This window comes from Dunckerocampus dactyliophorus, chromosome 10 (genome assembly GCF_027744805.1).
Source record: "Dunckerocampus dactyliophorus isolate RoL2022-P2 chromosome 10, RoL_Ddac_1.1, whole genome shotgun sequence".
NCBI lineage: Eukaryota > Metazoa > Chordata > Actinopteri > Syngnathiformes > Syngnathidae > Dunckerocampus > Dunckerocampus dactyliophorus.
The window spans coordinates 10,146,286-10,165,829 of NC_072828.1; the positions used below are offsets into that span (position 1 = coordinate 10,146,286).

Here is a 19,544-nt window from a genome sequence, read left to right on the forward strand (position 1 = left end):
ACATTCCAAAAACATGCATGTTAGGTTAATTGGTGACTCTAAATTGTCCATAGGTATGAATGTGAGCGTGAATGGTTGTTTGTCTATATGTGCCCTGCCATTGGCTGGCGACCAGTCCAGGGTGTACCCCGCCTCTCGCCCGAAGTCAGCTGGGATATGCTCCAGCATACCCCTGTGACCCCAATTAGGATAAGCGGCATAGAGAACGGATGGATGGACCATGGTGTTGATCTCAGTCCAGTGGCGACTTCAGGCTTATTTTAGTGGAGCTCAAGAGTCCCTGAAATATTCTTAAGCACCCCTAAATAATTTGTTGCATTTTTAAAAATATATTTTTTTGTTTTTTGTTGGCATGATATTTTTTTTTACAAAAACATTCTCCACCCAGAGTTTCCCTGGGACCTTGCTTTCACTCTGTAAGGCAGCATGCGTGTACCTTTTGAAGCACACAGAGCCTACTGGAACAGCATGAGAAGTTTTTAAGTCATGAAAACTTACTCTAAAAACTCTCAACATACTGTTGCAAATCTGTGTTTGTTGTTGTACTGCACATCCTGTGCTTGTCCTGGGGGCTAAATCTCCCATGTCCTCAAACCCTAGTGACGCCACTGCCTCACTCTGTGTCTTCATTGTGTCCATATGTTCATGCTTGTGTGTTTATGGCACATTCATGTTATATAACAGTATAATAGCTCCTCCCCTGGGCTTGAATAGCTGTGTGTTCCACCACGTTCTCCAGAACACATATGACACTCTCTTGACTTAAAGTGGCAGGATGCTTTCTCAACCCACCAGAGTTCCCATTCTGTATGCGTTCAAAACAACAACTTTCTGACTAAAGTGTGCTGCCGCCTCCAGCTGACAACTGTACTGTATGTACGGTATGTTTAAATCTCTGTGTGGCTTCTCTGCAGAAAGGGGGGAGGAGCTGCTGGAAAAAAAAACTGGTTTTTCAAGATAGACAATTAAATTGTGACATGAATGGCACTGAAGGACATCGTGCTGAAGACACTGTCAAAAAAGGGAACTTGTAAGGTACTGTGTGTTTTCTTCTTTCATTTAGTTTAGTATTTCACAAGCTGCAGTAGACTGGACTGTCGTGTGAGGACAGTTGCACTCTAAATATACATTAAGGCTTTGCTCATATGTACTCATTTTTAGCATGCTATGCTCTTTCAAAGCATTCAAAGAAGCTCTTCGTATTCCACAGTTTGCTTCATCTCTCAGGCTGGTTAAAAAGTGGAGCACATGGCTGAATTTAACACATTCCAGGGGTGAAATCCCGTCCCCGAGATGCCTAACAACTGCAACACAAATTCCTGCCCACGTGGTATAATTTGGAGTTCAACCAAAATGTTTTAGGAAAAATGGTGACGTCAACACATCTTGTGATACTTGAGTGGAGTAAGCGTCCACCAGTGTTCTTTGATATTTTGGTGGTTCTTTTTTGGCACACGTCTTTATGGGACTGACAAGCACGTGTGTGTGTAGAATTTGAGTACAGTTGGTTGAAAAACATGGCTGCCATCAAGCAAAACACCTTTGCGGGGGCATGGGCGGGACTTAGCAACTAATTGTCATTCATAGAGAGAAATGTATATCCTTCTATCAAAGAGAAAAAAAAAAAATTGAAAACAAATCAACCCCTTGGAAATTGCAGGATGCCATTACTCAATACAACAGTCAGACTCACGGTGTCATCTTACAAAGAACACTAAACTCATCACACAGTGACTTAACACTCAAAAGGTGTAGTATATGAACTAGTACCAATATGAGATTAAAATGAAAAAAATACATTTTAAAGTTTTCCCATTGTTGAGTGGCATAGAAAATGTATGGATGGCGCTGCAATGCTACCTCTGTCCACCAGAGGGAGCCAGAGAAGCCCAGACATCATTGCAGCGCCCCGGGAGGCACAAATGAGTGCTTTGCTCAGACGCAAAGCATTATGGGAAAACTTCAAAATAGTTTTTTTTCAATTTAAACTTGTTTTGATCCTTGTTTGTATATTTCTTAGGTACACCTTTTGAGTGTTAAGTTGCTGTGTGATGAGTTTAGTGTTCTTTGCAAGATGGCACCGTGAGTCAGACTGTTATATTGAGTGACACAGTGTTTAAATGGTTAGCAGCAGTACTGCAGTAAATGAGACGTTACGAGATTAGTACTTCAGTTAGCCACACCGCTGTATAAGATGTTGAGAAAAAAGTAGCGGCTTATACACTGGAAATTATGGTAATTATTAGCAACGATTTAAATTGGTGCCGGGTCACTTGTGAATGTGGAGAAAGACAACTGTGACTCCCGTTAGTGGCTATTAAAGACATGATGCACAGTACATATGAATGTAGGAAGATGCAAAAAAGTAGCCATCACACTGAGGCGACCTGTATTTGCTGTGCAAATTGCTAGCCATCCAGGTGAAGATGCTCGCCACGTGTGTCTGGCTGGTAAATGTTTTGCGTAATCACGTCAACGGACACATAGTTGATAGCACGGGCACCTGATTGCCAGGTCTCGTGAGAGACAAGCACCTTTCCAAAAATAAAACAAGCCCAAAGTCGCGTATAATAAGCAAAACTGGCAACGCTGCTTTCTTTATATGTGATTTAACACGTCAACCAGAAAAGCCAAACCTTTACCCATGCTGAAAGAAACATAAGCACCATCTAGCGTTTTGGGAGGCACACAGCGTATGGCCAATAACGGCAGTGGAGATGCATTTAAAAAGTATTGAAACAATATGTGGATTTTTTTTCCCGTTGTTCATGCTGTAAGCATACTGTGCATATTATCAGGGATGTCACGCTGAGGTGTGAAAAATGGAGAAACCAGATTATTTCAGTAATCAGACTTATTTAGTGCATGGAAATGTACTGACTGCTTGACCTGTCAGCTGATCTGCCTGCTCCATGCTGTTGCTGTGTTGACACACATGGGTGCAAACCCTCACCAATACACTCTATACCACATAGTGAAATCAATCATCAGTAATAGGAGTCAATCAGGAGTTGTCATTACTACCCACAGGAAATTTAGGCATCATTGTCCATAAATCTGTGCAGTAGGAACCACACAATATTCCCATATTTATCAATTTGAGTAGTTGTATTCATTGATAATTAGATGCATTTAATGGCATGAAAAGACAGTCATATCATGTTAAAGCTTTACAAATGGCTTTAGAACCTTTTCCAGACTTATAGAGCTCAATCAATCTCAGTTCAGTTAGATTTTAACAGGGGGGCAATCACTTTCACACAGGGCCATGTGGGTTTGGACTTTATACTCCCTTAAAAATAAAAAGTTTCATTTAAAAACTGCATTGTTGTCACTGACTAAAATTGACATTTGTTGGATGATCTGAAACGTGTGACAAACAAATAAGAAATCAGGAAGGGGGAAAACCCTCTTTCGCACCACTGTATTTAAATTCAAGATTCAAGATTCAAGATTCAAGATTCAAGAGAGTTTTATTGTCATGTGCATGGTAAAACAGCAGTTATACCATGCAATGAAAATCTTATTCTGTTCATTCTCCCAAGGAAAAGAAAGAAAAACACAAGAAAGAATAAGAACATAAGAAACATAAACACATATACATAAATACCAAGAAATTAAGCAACAACAGAAGAGACATTAATGCAAGTAAATAATACAAATAAATAAATAAATAAATAAAGTGCTATGAGTGTGTGTTGCGTGTGGCGTGTGTGAGTGCTTCATTGAGAAGCCTGATGGCCTGTGGGTAAAAGCTGTTTGCCAGCCTTGTGGTCCTGGACTTCAAACTCCTGTAGCGTCTGCCTGATGGTAGGAGTGTGAATAATGAGTGTTGTGGATGTGTGCTGTCCTTGATGAGGTTGTGTGTTCTGCGTAGGACTCTAGATGTATAAATGTCTTGCAGTGAGGGGAGGGCTGCCCCAACAATGTTCTGTGAGGTCTTGATCACCCGCTGGAGTGCCTTCCTATCACGTGTTGTACAGTTACCGTACCAAACAGTGATGGAGGCGGTAAGGACACTTTCGATGGTGCATCTGTAGAAGCAACTCAGGATTGTGGTGGACATGCCAAATTTCCTCAGTCTTCTCAGGAAGTACAGTCTCCTTTGGGACTTCTTCAGAATTTGTTGGGTGTTGTGAGACCAGGTGAGGTCCTCGCTGATGTGTGTGCCAAGGAACTTGAAGGTTTTCACCCTCTCCACCTCAGTCTCATCAATAAACAGGGGTCTATGTGGCTCCTTTTCCCTTGTTCTTGGGTCGATGATCATCTCTTTAGTCTTATCTGTATTGAGAAGGAGATTGTTATCACGACACCAAGCTATGAGGTCCGCCACCTCTCTTCTGTATGATGTTTCAACACCACCAGTGATCAGTCCGATGACTGTAGTGTCATCCGCAAATTTAATGATGCTGGTGTTGTTCTGGGAGGCCACGCAATCGTAGGTGAAGAGCGTGTAGAGGAGTGGACTCAGCACACACCCCTGTGGGGTCCCAGTGCTCACAATTCTTGAGCTGGATGTGCGGTTGTGGACTCTGACTGACTGGGGTCTGCCTGTGAGAAAGTTAAACACCCAGTTACAGAGGGAGGGAGACAGGCCAAGTGTGAGGAGCTTATTTGTGAGTTTGTGCATCATCCGTGGACCGGTTCTGGCGATATGCAAACTGTAGAGGGTCCACAGTTGCCGCCGGGATGCTCTTTTTGATGTGGGTCATGACTATTCTTTCAAAGCACTTCATAACAATAGGAGTGAGTGCTATAGGGCGATAGTCATTCAAGCAGGTCACGTTGCTCTTCTTGGGTATGGGCACTATGGTGGTGGACTTAAAGCATGTCGGTACAGATGCTTGTGCAAGCGACAGGTTAAATATGTCAGCAAGCACATCAGCTAGCTCTGATGAGCAAACCCGAAGTGCACGTCCTGAGATGTTGTCTGGGCCTGCTGCTTTTCGTGGGTTTGTTTTGTTTAGAACCCTGCGCACATCAGCTGATGTCACCATGAGAGGTGCGTCCTGTGTGCTCCCCAGGTTCAGCCACCCTCTCTGCTCATCAGAAGTTTGGGTGTCAAAGCGGGCATAGAACTCGTTCAGCTCATCTGGAAGTGTGGTTTGGCTGGACGTGGCTACGCTACTCTGCTGTCGATAGTCTGTGATGTGCTGGAGCCCCGCCCACATGCGCCGAGGGTCTGAGGTGGAATAGTAGCCCTCCAGCTTCTGTCTGTACTGTCTTTTGGCCTCTCGTATGGACCTCCTCAGGTCATATCTGGCCTTTTTGTAGTCATCAGCGGTGCCCATGACAAATGCAGTCGAACGAGCACGTAGCTTAGCCCTTACATCACAGTTCATCCACTGTTTTTGGTTAGGGTATTTTCTGTAATACTTGGTGGTGGTAACAGTCTCTATACATGTGCTAATGTAGCCAGTAACAGCAGAAGCATATTCATTCAAATCAACAGTACAATCTTCCCTCCCCGCTGCAGTTTTAAACACATCCCAGTTTGTGCAGCCAAATGTTAAATGTTCATAATGTCAAAATTAAAACATATTTTCAAATCTACATCAAGGCATGTGTGATTCAAACAGAATAGCAACATTTTTTTCACATAACTGTATGCTAAAGACAGTATTTATAGAACATATTAAATGATCGCAAGCATCTGCCTTGAACTCGGTAAGCCCAAATATTCGAAACCTGTTTTTCACCCTCTAGCATGGTGAAGAAGGTGGCCGTGATCGGCGCCGGGATTTCAGGTCTGACCAGCATCAAGGCCTGCCTGGATGAAGGTCTGGAGCCCACCTGCTTCGAGAGCAGCCATGACATTGGTGGTCTGTGGAGGTTTAAGGTGACATTTAACTGCACCTAGTGGCCAATATGTGGAATAACAATGTTGCGATAGCGATGTGTTACTGTTGTTGTTGTGCACCAGGAGGAACCAGAGCCTGAACGGGCCAACATCTACTTCTCTGTGGTCCTGAACAGCTCCAAAGAGAGGATGGCCTTCAGCGACTTCCCGCCTCCTGCCGAGCTCCCAAACAACATGCACCACTCCGAGGTGATGCTCTACCTGAGACTATACGCTCAGACCTTCAGGCTGCTGCAGCACATTCGCTTCCAGGTGAGTGTCATCCTCTTCTTCTGCACTCTGTTGACAGGTTGATCACATGGCTGTAGAGACTGCACACGAGTTTAATTTAGAAGTGTCTTTCACTAAAGGGATGTTTTTTTTATACAGTATTGTCTCTAATATATGTATATATATATATATATATATATATATATATATATATATATATATATATATATATATATATATATATATATATATATACACACACACCTGATCAAAATCTTAAGACCAGTTGAAAAATTGCTAGAATTTGCATTTTTCACATTTGGATCTTAATGAGGTTTTAATTAGAGCTACAATACGCAAAAACAAGAAGGGGGAGTGAGACAAAAAGCATTTTGAAAAAGTCATTTATTCAAAACAACAATTAAACTGAAATAGGCTGCTTATCAGCTGATCAAAAGTTTAAGACCATCGCTCAAAAAATAACAAAAAACTCCAGAACACCGGAACAAAAATATGTTCCCAGTAGGACTCAGTAATGAGTAGCTCCACCGTTCTTGTTAATCACTTCAAAAATTGGTTTGGGCATGCTTGATGCGAGTGTTTCCAGGAGGCTAGTGGGAACATTGCTCCTAGTGGTGAAGATGGCTTCATGAAGGGCATCAACTGTCTGGAACTGATGGCCATTTTTATAAACTTCCCTTGCCATCCATCACCAAATGTTCTCTATGGGATTTAAATGAGGGGAACATGCAGGATGGTCCAAAAGAATGATGTTATTCTCCCTGAAGAAGTCCTTGGTCAAGCGAGCATTGTGAACATTGTGAGCATTGTGTCCTGCTGAACAACCCAGCTGTCACCACACAGACAAGGGCCCTCAGTCATGAGGGCTGCCCGCTGCAACATCTGCATGTAAGCATCCGCCGTTTGACGACCCTGCACCACCTGAAGCTCCAGTGTTCCACTGAATAAAAAAGCACCCCAGACCATGATGGGCCCCCCTCCACTGTGCCGGGTAGAAAACATCTCAGGTGGGATCTCCTTGTCATGCCAGTAACATTGGAAGCCATCTGGACCGTCAAGGTTACATTTTTTCTCATCAGAGAATAAAACTTTTTTCCACCTTTCAATGTCCCATGTTTGATGCTCCCTGGCAAAGTCTAAACGGGCAGTTTTGTGGCGTTGAAGGAGACGAGGTCTTTGAATTAGTTTATTGTTTTTTAAACCCTTTTCCCCCAGATGCCGTCTAATGGTTATTGCGCTGCAGTCGGCACCAGTAAGGGCCTTAATGTGGGTCGAAGACCGCCCTGTTTCTTGATGGACAGCCAATCAGATCCTCCGGCTCAGCGCAGGTGTGATTTTTGTGGGTCTACCACTTGATTTTTTTGTTCCATAATGCTCAGGATCTTTCAAAAAATGTAGAATGACTGTCTTACTGCTCCCAACCTCAGCAGCAATGGCACGCTGAGAGAGGCCTTGCTTATGCAGCTCGACAATCCGACCACATTGAAAAAGAGAAAGATTCTTAGCTTTCGCCATCAGGAGGTCATGAAAGTGTGAATGCCTGACAGAAAATGAAAAGTTTGAGCAGATTTTGGCTTTTATGGCCTGTGGTCTTAAACTTTTGATCAGCTGATAAACAGCCTATTTCAGTTGAATTGTTGTTTACTTTTTTGTCTCACTCCCCCTTTTTGTTTTTGCATATTGTAGCGCTACTACAATTACTAATACTAATTCTAGCAATTTTTCAGCGGGTCTTAGGACTTTGATCAGGAGTGTCATGTGATAGATAGATAGATAGATGGATAAATGGATAGAATAATGTTATACACATTTTTTTGGATTTTTTTTATTTTACAGTGGTATCCTTTAAAATCAGACAAAATTTGTAAACATTTTTAGTTTTTATTTATAGGCACCTTTTTGAGCACTCACCTTTTTTGGACACCATGCCAGAGAGAGAGCGAAAAACTGTAGGAATAAGTAAAATACACATACAGTACATACAAATTCAGTATATTTACATAAACACATGTATATACATTTTTTAGTACATAAACACATGTATATACATTTATATACATGTATATACATTTTTTAGTAAATAAAAACTTAAATAAAACCAAAAAAAGCAAAATTACTCCCCCTTACAAGATGGCTGACAGAGTGATACTGGCCTCTAGTGGTCTTTTGTAGGTATTGCTGCATGAATCATTCTTGTAGTGTATCATCAGCAGTGACGTGCGGTGCACAGCTTGCGCATTAATAGGATAAAAAAACAAAGAGAATAATTCACTTTTGCTAAAAATTTTAGATACTTTGTTATCTGATCACCTTTAGGCAGTCAAATTCCTTCATTCATTCAGCAGAGCATAAAAATATATTGCATTTGACTTGCTCTCCAGCTGCTGTCAAAAAAAAGGCTGGCTTTTCCTCTCTACGGAAAGACGGCAGTGACAAGCACCTTCCAGCTCAGGGGGCATGCCTCCCGCATGCAATTTCTCTGTATTTTAGTGTCCGATTAGCAAGAATAATGTCACACTTACATTACAGACATTATACAGGTTGTAGAAAGTCAGGGTGTATAATCAATGTTTCTGCAATAAACGATTTGCGACATGTGCACTAAACTGAAAAGAGAGGCTGGCGTGGCCTCATCTTAGGTTTCTGCCCTGTATTTGACCAGGAAATCTGCAAATTCATCAATTTTCACTTAAGAAAATGTAAAAAAAAAAAAAAAAAAAAAAATGTTTGGAATCATACAGAAAATTGGTTGTTCAATAGACAAATGTTATTATGTTGCATCCCAAAGAAAGTTAATCTTTTCAATGGTCACTGAAGTGATGTCTGACATGATTTCACATCATACATAATTCCAAGTGTGACTTTTGAACTCCACATTATACCAAGGGTTGGACTGTCGAATTTTGGCATCAGTGGATATCCTGCACACATGTCAAAGCTGTACAGTGTTGCAGTTCAGTCTCATTTCCTCTTCTATGGTTATCATCATTGTGTCGTGCCACAAAAAAACCCACCACCAAAACATCAAAAAAACACTTGTGGCGTCACAAGATTGTGTGACTTTCGAAGCAAGTGTTTCCGAAAATGAGCTTCAAACTGTGCTTGACATCACCCACAAACGCTCAAGTTTAGTTTGACCTCTGACACAAATTTTTCGTTGAGAATCTGAACGACTTTCGGGGCCATTCCATGTTGGTAGGTTCCACTGCATTTGAAAGACATATTAGAACCAGAGCAACACAGCACCATCTGGACTAAGTTGCTGTCAAATTAGTGTGGACGCTTGTTGCTAGGCAGGTTTTCTTGTCTGGAACCACTTCAGTGCCTTCATATACCCTTTAGAAGACTTTTCACATTCCATTGGAAGAACCAGCAAGGCAAGCTGATACATGTACATGTTTTCCATAGAAGTTTACCTCTGTTCAGATCAATGGGCCTCATTCACCAAACGTTCTTATGCACAAATGTGTTCTTAAAGCCTTCTTACAAAGATTTTTGGCATTCACGAAACGTATTCTTAACTCACAGTTCTTAGATCTAAGAACAGATTCTACGAACGCTCAGGAGGACTCTTACGCACAAGCAAAGCTTGCACTTTCCCAATGCGCAATCGCCCTCATGATGGATTTTGCAACATGATCCCAAAAAATGTAGTGCAAATAAAATATCCCAACAATTATTTATCATCAAAACAACTAAAATGTACTCCATCGATAAATATATATTCAAATCCAAATTCATCAAAAAAAAAGGCTGGCTGGACGTGCGCTGCACAGAGAGAGAATGTAAAGGGACCATGTAGATTTATTTGCTCAAAGCGACGGATATTTGATGTCCTGCTTCAGGCTTCCCTCTCTGTTCTTGCAGGTGTGCAGGATCATCAGAATAACATCGCAATGAAACGTGGTGTGTCTATTGCGCACGCAAAACCCCCAGATAACGACATGCGCCCCCAGCCACGTCTTGAGCCGGAGCACGGGGCTGCTGTATTAATTAGGCAGCGTCTTATCAAATGTAACCACAGAAAAAATAAATTGTCACACACAAACTATGTATTTTGACTTTATTTTTCCATCATGACTGTGTAAATATTTTCTAGAGTTTCCGAAATGGTTTGGTTTCTGATTGATGGCCCACCTCCCGCTTTCTCCAGATCCCTCCGGTGCAGTCCAATCTTTTTTTGAGTCTATTTTAAGTCAAAACACTTCTTTTTAACCTCTGCTGTGGCGCGTTTCTCCGTGGAAACGGCATTTATGTTTCCTGCAATGGTGCTCCATGCCGACTCTTTTTGGATGGCCTGATGACCGGTGGATACACGTGAAAATAAGGTGGTCTTGTGTTCGCTCACTCCTTGTAAAAGCACCTCTATTTCAGTAGAATTGAAGTTTTTCTTTCGTTTGTTGTCCAGCTGCTCCTCAGTCTTGCCCTTGCGCGTTGCCATCTCCGCCTCCAGCTGCCTGTTGCGCACGGCACATTTTTTACCTTGTATGGGAAATAATAGGCGGTGACCTATGCAAACTAGGCCTTACATACACGTGCATCGCAGTTGGCATTCATCAACCTAAGAACACCGGTGCGAACGATTATCCCTACTTAAGAACGTGTCGTGAATGTGGCGCACTTTCCAACCCACGCCTTCTTAAGTACACTTCTTAAGAAGACTTTTAAGAAGATGTTCATGAATGAGGCCCAAAGTTCCCTCTAGGCTGCGCACCCGCTCAATCGCGTACTGCTCCAGCATTCGCAGCGCACAGCACATTTATGGGGCGCACAAAATAAAATCCAACATGAACTGTAAATAAAATAAACACATGACAATTTATTCTCTACCATTTTGCAATGCAACTCCGTGAGTGACAGGCGACAACAAGCGGTAACAACATAACACAGTGACCAACACTGTCCAGCCAATGGTAAGATTTATTTTTACCTCCGCAGCCAATCAATTCATTAACAGTGCGTTACGTAGTATATGCCGCTGTTTTCCAGGTTAGAGTATAGCTAATGGGGCAAATGGGGCTAACACGTGCTAAGGCGAAAGGAAACATCTACATACCAACCCAAAGCGGTTCTTTTGGGCTGGAAGAGGTGAGTCTGGGTGAGATTTTTTCTTTTTAGAATGAGAAAGGGCTGCTATGAAAAACGTGCTGCAAAGCTAAAGTAGCAAGTGTGGATTGAATTCCATATGTAGCTTAAAGGTGATCGTTGGGATTTTTTGACATGAAGTTGTATGACATCCCCATCAGCAGTGTACTACAGCAACAGTGACTTAGAACGTGGAACGCATACTGTACGTAAAGAAGAAGTAGAAGCGAGCGTCTTCGTCACATACACAAGAATGGACAGGCGACAGAGCGCAGGGATACGGCGGGAGACAAATATAACGCAGAGTTCCTACATTCCTCCTCACGGATGTCTGACCAGAACTGGACAACGGGTGCTGTTGACAGGTCCGCCCCGCCCAAAGGCAGTCACAGGCTGGCAGTGTGCAGTCAGCTTCAGAGCCGCAAATGTTTCTTAATCTTCCGTAAATCTGGATAAATGAGTGTTTGTATTTTATTGTTAGTCTACTGCTGCTCTTTATTTGTAAAATGAAGTGGATTAGCTTACAATTCTTTGGGTAAATATACCGTACAGGCCAAAAGTTTGGACACACCTTCTCATTCAATGTGTTTTCTTTATTTTCATGACTATTTACGTTGTAGATTCTCCAAACTATGACTGAACACGTGTGGAATTATGTACTTAACAAAAGCTGTGAAATAACTCTAAATATGTCTCATATTTTAGTCATATATTTTATGTCTTTTTACTCACTTTTTTGTCTCTCCTACGAGGTTATGCTTTTTTCCTACAGCATTTTTACAGCATCATATGCAAATGATATGCAAATTAGACGATGACAGGACAGCCGATAGCTACTTTTCTCACTGAAAAGTTGTCAACAGTGCTACAGTGTGCACATCTGATGGCACTCACAGAGGTCCAAGGAATGCTCGGTTCTTTTGTGTCTGTATGCTCAGACATTTGAAAAATTAGGAGGATCATTGATTCAGTCCCTGTATTGTGGAGCAGCAACAATAGCCGAGTCACAAAAGTCCTCTTCTTCAAGTGTATTTTTTTGTCTGTTCTGCTGTGTTGGTCTCAGACTTCTGTGGCCCACGTGAGGCCGACTCCGGATTTTGCCACCACTGGTCAGTGGGAGGTGGAGACCGAGGGATGTGACGGTCAGAGAGAGACTCAGGTTTATGACGCCATTATGGTTTGTACGGGACACTTCACCACGCCTCACCTGCCACTCAAAGACTTCCCAGGTAGCCACCTCACACGTCTTCACTCATTCTCAATTCAGCATACGTGCTATAATTATAGCCAAGGCTTCATTGGAAGCAGGCAATAATTGGAGAGGAGCAAAATGTGAAAAGTCAGTACATGTTTTATCTTTAATATTGATTTGGAGTGCATGAGCAAGCAGAAAGGCAAACATAGCTATCTTTGACCACATTATTACTTATTAGCAAGTACTGCATATTGCACAACACAGCAGCAACAAGACCAATGTTGTGACAGCGGTAAGGAGCAAACTGCTCAGGCAGCATTAAAACGGTAGACGAGTTCATTGTCAACAACAGTGCAGCAAGTATAACATGCACCCATTCCACACCCACTGCTGAGCAGTAACATTTTAAAGCACCTGCAGAGGTAGATACAGCTGCTGGATGCTGAGTACTCTTGATACTTCAAATGCAGCTGCTGTGGAGGTGATTTTTTAAAAATGACATCAGGTTGTTGTTTGCTTTTGTAGACCAGGAATGTCCAAGCTTTTTCCAGTGAGGGCCACATACTAACAAAATGAAAGGATGCAAGGGCAATGGCATTATATGTACTTTTCGAAAATAAAAACACTTTTTTGTTTCTTTACTTTATTTGCCTTTTATTTAACCTACAAATGTGTCAGATCATTTTGCGTGACCCTGTAGTTTTCAAGAAAAACTGCATCTCAGCTGTGAAAAAGCCTATTATTCGTATCCCCCCTTTGAATTTTCCAAATATTTTAACTTAAATAATCTTCATACATTTTTCTCTTGTTATAGTACAATTTTTTTTAATTTTTTATTATATTTTTAGAATGTGCCACAGGCCAATAAAAAGACACACTGGACACTTTGAACACCTCTGTTATTAATATTAGACTGTGGGGCTAATTGCATATAGGCTTTTATTGGATCATTTTTGGTAACATCAATGAATATGATTGTAGAGTGTGGAAAAACGCAGGTCTCGTAATGGTGTTGTCAGGCATGATGGTGGTTTGTTTCACTTTGATACATATTTTTCCTTGTTTAATCATTGAATGAAACTAAAGTGGTGTGTGTTGCAAAATGTGTTGTAGCGTGAGTGTTGTGAGTGAGTGTTCGGGGGCTGGAGCCAACCCTCGATCCCTAACCAACAGAGCAGGCGTGGTCAGGGGAGGGGGAGTGGGTTGCGGAATCCGAGCGTGGCGGCCAAGAGGAATGCAGATGTTGACAGAGAAGAATGCAGATTTACCTTGTACATAAGTTGATATTTATAGAGTATTTTATTAAAAGAAACTTACTATAGTGTCCCAATAGCATTTTAAAAGCCCCTGAAATGAGCAGGATAGGGCCCTTCTAGTGGAAATCTGTTGTTGTTTTTGTTTTTTTATCCTGCTAATTAAAAAAAATCACTAAAACATCAAAGCAATTTGACCATATTTCAGGTATAGAGAGCTTCAAAGGCAAGTACTTGCACAGCTGGGAATACCGTAACACTGACGGTCTACAGGGGAAAAGAGTAGTAGTGATCGGGATCGGGAGCTCTGGAGGCGACATCGCTGTGGATATCAGCAGGGTTGCGGAAAAGGTGCGTTGACGTTTTTTTAAGAGCTGTTATCCAAACGTAATTGTGAAGGAATGGATAACAAGAAGCATGTGTACCTGCAGGTGTACCTGAGCACCAGGAGCGGAGCGTGGGTGGTGAGCCGCGTGGGATCAAGGGGCCTCCCAGTGGACATGCTTGGTACTTCCCGCATGAACGCGACTCTGCAGAGACTCTTTCCTTCTTGGAGCAGCAGGATGGTGGAGAAGAAAGTCAACAGCGTGTTTGATCATGAACTCTATGGACTGAAACCACCACACGGGTATCATCATAACGTCATGTTTCCTTTGCAGAAAGTCTCATGACAAATATTGTGCGGTCACTCTTGTTACTAGGCAGAGTTCATACACACTACACAGTTCCCACACATCACACTGCAAAAACTGAAATCCGAGCAAGATTAAATATCTAAACCCAATGTTAAAAAAATCTGAAACTTTGAAGATGTTTTTTTTCTAAAATGTTCTTTTTATGGCGGATTTTTCAGATATTTTCAGTCAGAAACCCCCTTAATTTACTGTATTTACTGTACAAGCCACTGTATGAAAAACAATGTGGATCGGTTGAACTCGATATAAAATCATCTCATCAGTCACATTACCATCAGATTATCCTCCTTTCCTCCTGGCTTGGCAGGATCTTCTCACAAAACGCTGTGGTGAGCGACGACCTGCCAGCTCGCATCATCTCGGGGCGCGTTCAGGTGAAACCCAACGTGAAAGAGTTCCGCGGTTCTGCTTTGGTCTTCGCTGACGGTAGTGCTATAGACCAGGTAAGGCCCTGCAGCAGGATGGGACATGTGTTTCCAAACTCCCAACAAGAAAAACAGACCTCCCTCGTTTGATGTTTCTTCTTTCTGCTCTCCAGGTGGACGTGGTGGTGTTTGCCACGGGCTACAACTACAGCTTTCCCTTCCTGCCTCCAGCCTTGCAGGAGAAGTCGGGTTATCGTCTTTGTCTCTACAAGCACGTCTTCCCGGCCAGACTCTCCAAACCCACGCTGGCCGTGGTGGGCTTTGTCCATGGCCTCGGATCTCTCACACCCCTGGCTGAGATGCAGGCCCGCTGGGCGACCAGAGTGTTTAAAGGTTAATACACACACTACCTTGCACCTTTTCGACATAGAAATAGACTATATAGACCACACGAGCCCCTACAGTGGAAGCTCTAAGGGTGGGCACAAGAAATCATATTTTCCCATAGGAAATAATGGAAGCGGTATCAATCTGTTCCGGGGTCAAACTGTTAACATCTTAACTGTCCATACAAGTGTAAAAAGAAGCTAACCACTGTAATAATTAAAACCACAGAACATTAAAAAACAACATGTTCTTCACAATTATTGTCCAAATTGTACTCAGCAACCACGACAGAGACACGTGTGAATCGTTTTCACAGTTCCTTTTACTGTCCTATGGTTATCATCATATTCATCCTATTTGCCATTACTGCCGTATAAAATGTAAAATATTAAAAACAAGTCTAAGACATTACTAGCACAGCTTTGTTCTGTGGGTCGTGGATAATAACAAGCCTTGTAGTGCTGTACAACTTTTATCCGCAGTCCCACAGTGCCCTCTACTGGTCAACATTTTTAAAAAATCCCTTTTTTTTCTTTTTTTTCCCTCTACTGGTCAACATTCAAACTGGACACCAACCTGTCTATAGAGGCCACCTGTCTATAGCGGCCACTTTTGCAGACTCCCTCTAGTGGCCGCTATAGACAAGTTTGACTGTATTTTAAAATGTCATATAATATGTTTTAACACTGAATACAACTAAACATGTGCATTTTTAAGCAAGATCAACAATTTTAGAATATAATAAGTCTGAATTTATTCTTTTTAATAACGTTGTTATACTAAAGCCTAACCAATAATAAATAAAATACTTCTTACCATTAAAATGACATTTGGTGCTGCATAGTTTTGCACAGTACTCCTCATCTTCTTCGTCAAAAGGGTTTGTTCTGCAGAAGGACAGCTGGCATTGGCTGGTGCCACCCACACTGAGGTAGATAATGGATAGATAGATTCAAATGTATGCGTATGTTATATATTTTGAAAGTTATTTTTAACACTGTAATGTTTTACTTCACAATGTCAGCAAGATTTTTTTAATAAATACATTTTATTGTGTTGAGAAATCAAAGAAGCCACATGTGGCTCGTGAGTCATAGGTTCCCTACCCCTGGTATAAGCTGTCTCAACGAAACATTCACATAATGACTTTGTGTTATATTCATATATCTCAATAATACATTTATTATATTTTCAAAATATGCCACGGGCCAATAAAAAACGAGCCCCTGACCAAAAATGGCCTCACTTTGGACACCCCTGCTTTAGCTGCTCGCTGAGCTGAAGGCTCACGTGTGGGCCTTCAAGTTTTGGTTTTTCTGATGTCCGTTTCTGCTTCAGTGGTTATCACATTTTCATTTGTCATTTCTTTTGTCCAGGTTTATTAAAATTACCCCCCCAGGAGACCATGCTAGATGAAATAGCAACGGAAACGGAAACCATGCATAACAGGTACAGAAAAGAAGGTCTATTTTCATTTATTAGAGGCACTGTAGAGCTTCAAAGCAAGTTTGATGTCTTTGTGGGTCATCGGTAGTGTAGTGGTTCACATGGAGCTTTCATAGGATTAGTTTGAGGAAGTTTGTAGAAGATGGATGCTAAAGGCATTGGTCTCTTTTACTGCCTAGGTACGCCTGCTCTGAACGCACCCCCATTCAGGTGGACTACATCCCCTACCTGGACTCTGTAGCGGATAAAATCGGGGTTCGACCGAGCATCGCAGGCCTCCTGCTGAAAGATCCCAGACTAGCACTGCAGGTGTTGTTGGGGCCATGTACGTCCTATCAGTACCGACTGACTGGGCCGGGCCAGTGGGCCGGAGCTCGTCAGGCCATCTTCGCTCAGTGGGATCGAGTAGTCCGTCCCTTCAAGACCAGAGTGGTACCTAAAGCCGGCAGGACCAGAGTGGTACCCAAAGCTAGAAGCTCTTCTAAACTGAGCATGGTGCTTTTCTCAGGAGCAGCCCTCCTGTGCTGCTGTTTGTACAATAAATGATAGACTCTATCCTCCAGTCCTCCTTATGTACCCCTTAGTTTATTTATACTGGAACATCAAACTCATTTCAGTTTTTGCGGTGTCACGTGTATGAACTGTGTAGCATGTATGAACTCCACCTACTGTATGACATACATTTATATAAAGGCATTTAAACATTCATGTTCTGGCACTCACGTTGTTTCGCACACCATAATGACACATTTACCATCTATATGTTACACATTTATAGCTGTTATCATCTTTTGACTCCGGTCCAATGTGCAGAGTGGTTCAGGTGTTGTGTTCAGGTCACTCTCTTAAAGATTTTGCTTGAAGAGCAGACAATGATCACTTCAAGACCCACTCCTGACCACTTGTACTGATATTTAAATGGCTGAAATCTCAGAAGTAGTAAGTCAGAATTGTCCTGAATGCACCACATCATTCAGCTAATGAAATTTATGACAACTGATTTTTCTCGAATGCACCATACGCCTTGCAAAATAAAACCTGTTCCTTCAGCCAATTAAGCGCTGTTGAGCTACTTTTTATCTTTCAGGTCTCTCTAGGATTTGGCTGGCTTTTTTTTTGATTGCTGCAGCCTAAAATCCCAAATTTTGTGGCACCTTATTTTTAAAAGTTCCTAGGCTTTGACGCCTGTTTTTTTTCAGTAACATAGTATCAGCTTGTGATTTTGTAGTTTGTTGCCAAGGTTTTCGGTGTTCTTTTGTAACCTTAACCCCGAAAAGCACAGGATTTCAACAAAAAATATGCTATACAGTGGAACCTTGGTTAGCATACGCCTCGGTTAGTGTTTATTGAAAATTTTAGCAAAAATTCTACCTCATTTTGTTTACATTTTTCGGTTAGCGTACAATATGACACGCGTCTTATTAATACACTGTCTGCTTAATGTATTTTTAATCACAAAACGTCCTTGTTAGCAGACTATCTGGTCAGCTCTGGTGCTTGTCTATGATGACAAGCGGGTGACTCTGTTGTTGTTAACACAAAACAAGTTTTTATAGTTTTAGAATTAGATCAACATGGACGCAACCTTGATGTTTTGCCATGAGTTATTTATTGACTTCAGCAGTGTTTCATCCATTCATTCAATTTCACTGCCGCTTAATTAGGGTTGTGGGGGGTATGCTGGAGCCTATTCCAGCTGACTTTGGGCAGGAGGCAGGGTACACCTTGGACTGGTTGCCAGCCAATCACCGGGTTCAGTCGCAGATTTAGTACACTTTCATACCGCTAGAATAATGTATAAAGTTAATAATAACTCGTTACCCAAAAATCTAATTAAGTATTTCTCAATCAGAGAGGAGAAATATGATCTTAGAGGAAAATTAAACCTAAAACATTTATATGCGAGAACAACGCTGAAAACCCACAGCATTTCCGTGTGTGGAATTAAATTATGGAACGGATTGAGTAAAGAACTCAAACAATGTACAGAGATGAGCAAATTCAAAAAACAATACAAGCAGTTGATGTTTGCTAAATACAAGGCAGAAGAGTCCTGATTGTTCTGTCAGGTTTGTTATTTTATTTTATTTTTTTTATTTTTTTTATTTTTTATTTATTTTTTATTTTATTTTATTTATTTTTTTATTTTTTTATTTAATTAAATTTTATTTTTTATTTATTTATTTTTATTTATTTTTTTATAATTTTCTTTGTTGTGTTTAAAAAAATAAAAAAAAAAGAAGGCTTTGTTCTTATTTATTTATTTATTTAGTATTGTCATCATTATTATCATTATTATGAATGTTCTCTCCTTTTTTTTTGGGGGGGGGGGGGGGGGCTATCTCACCGTTATCTATTATGTGTTATCCTGACTATCACTGTAAACATGACATGGAATCCAGGAAGTGAACTACATGTACTGTACCAGATGTAGATTGGATGGGGGGTAGGATTAAATAAGCTTTGCTTCTTCCTACTCCTTTTGGACATGTGGAACTGTCAAAGAATGATTCATGAGATGTATTCCATTGTAACCTTCATGTTCAAATAAACTAAACCAAACCAAAGTATTGTTTCTCACCTTCTTTATCAAAGGTTTGCAGCTTGCAACTTTTCTTGGCTCCATTTTGGGTTATTTATATTGGCAAAACACAAAGGTGGTGTTGAGCTTGCTGTTACAGCGTGTCTTTGACAAGAATAATGTCTTCAATGAAGGTAAAAGTAACCTGAAATGTTCATTTATTTTTTTTAAATCATAATTTATTTGTGTTTATATGCATTTTGAAGTGCCCTCTGCATGTCAATCTTTAATTGTTACCAGTTTTGGCTTTCTGGAACTTATTAATTGGAATTACATTATTTCTTATGGGAAAAATTGATTTGGTTAGAGCACGTTTGGGTTAGAGTCAGATCTGGAACGGATTAATGACACTAACCAAGATTCCACTGTACTGTACTGTTGTGTATATATTAGACTCAAGTTGTGGCGAGGCTCTTCTCAGCTCCGGCAAAAGTCTGAATTAATTG

The 19,544-nt window shown here is 41.2% G+C and overlaps 1 protein-coding gene across 1 annotated transcript; it reads left to right on the plus strand.

Moving 5' to 3' along the window:
• Nucleotides 1-67: 67 nt before the first annotated feature.
• LOC129189118 (flavin-containing monooxygenase 5-like) lies at nt 68-18,571 on the plus strand. Its single transcript, XM_054790473.1, has 10 exons — nt 68-1,035; nt 5,707-5,839; nt 5,924-6,112; nt 12,240-12,405; nt 13,833-13,975; nt 14,056-14,252; nt 14,627-14,762; nt 14,858-15,077; nt 16,448-16,520; nt 16,697-18,571. The coding sequence occupies exons 2-10, from the start codon at nt 5,708-5,710 to the stop codon at nt 17,061-17,063; spliced, it is 1,623 nt and encodes a 540-aa protein (XP_054646448.1). The 5' UTR covers nt 68-1,035; nt 5,707; the 3' UTR covers nt 17,064-18,571.
• The last annotated feature ends 973 nt before the right edge of the window (nt 18,572-19,544 follow it).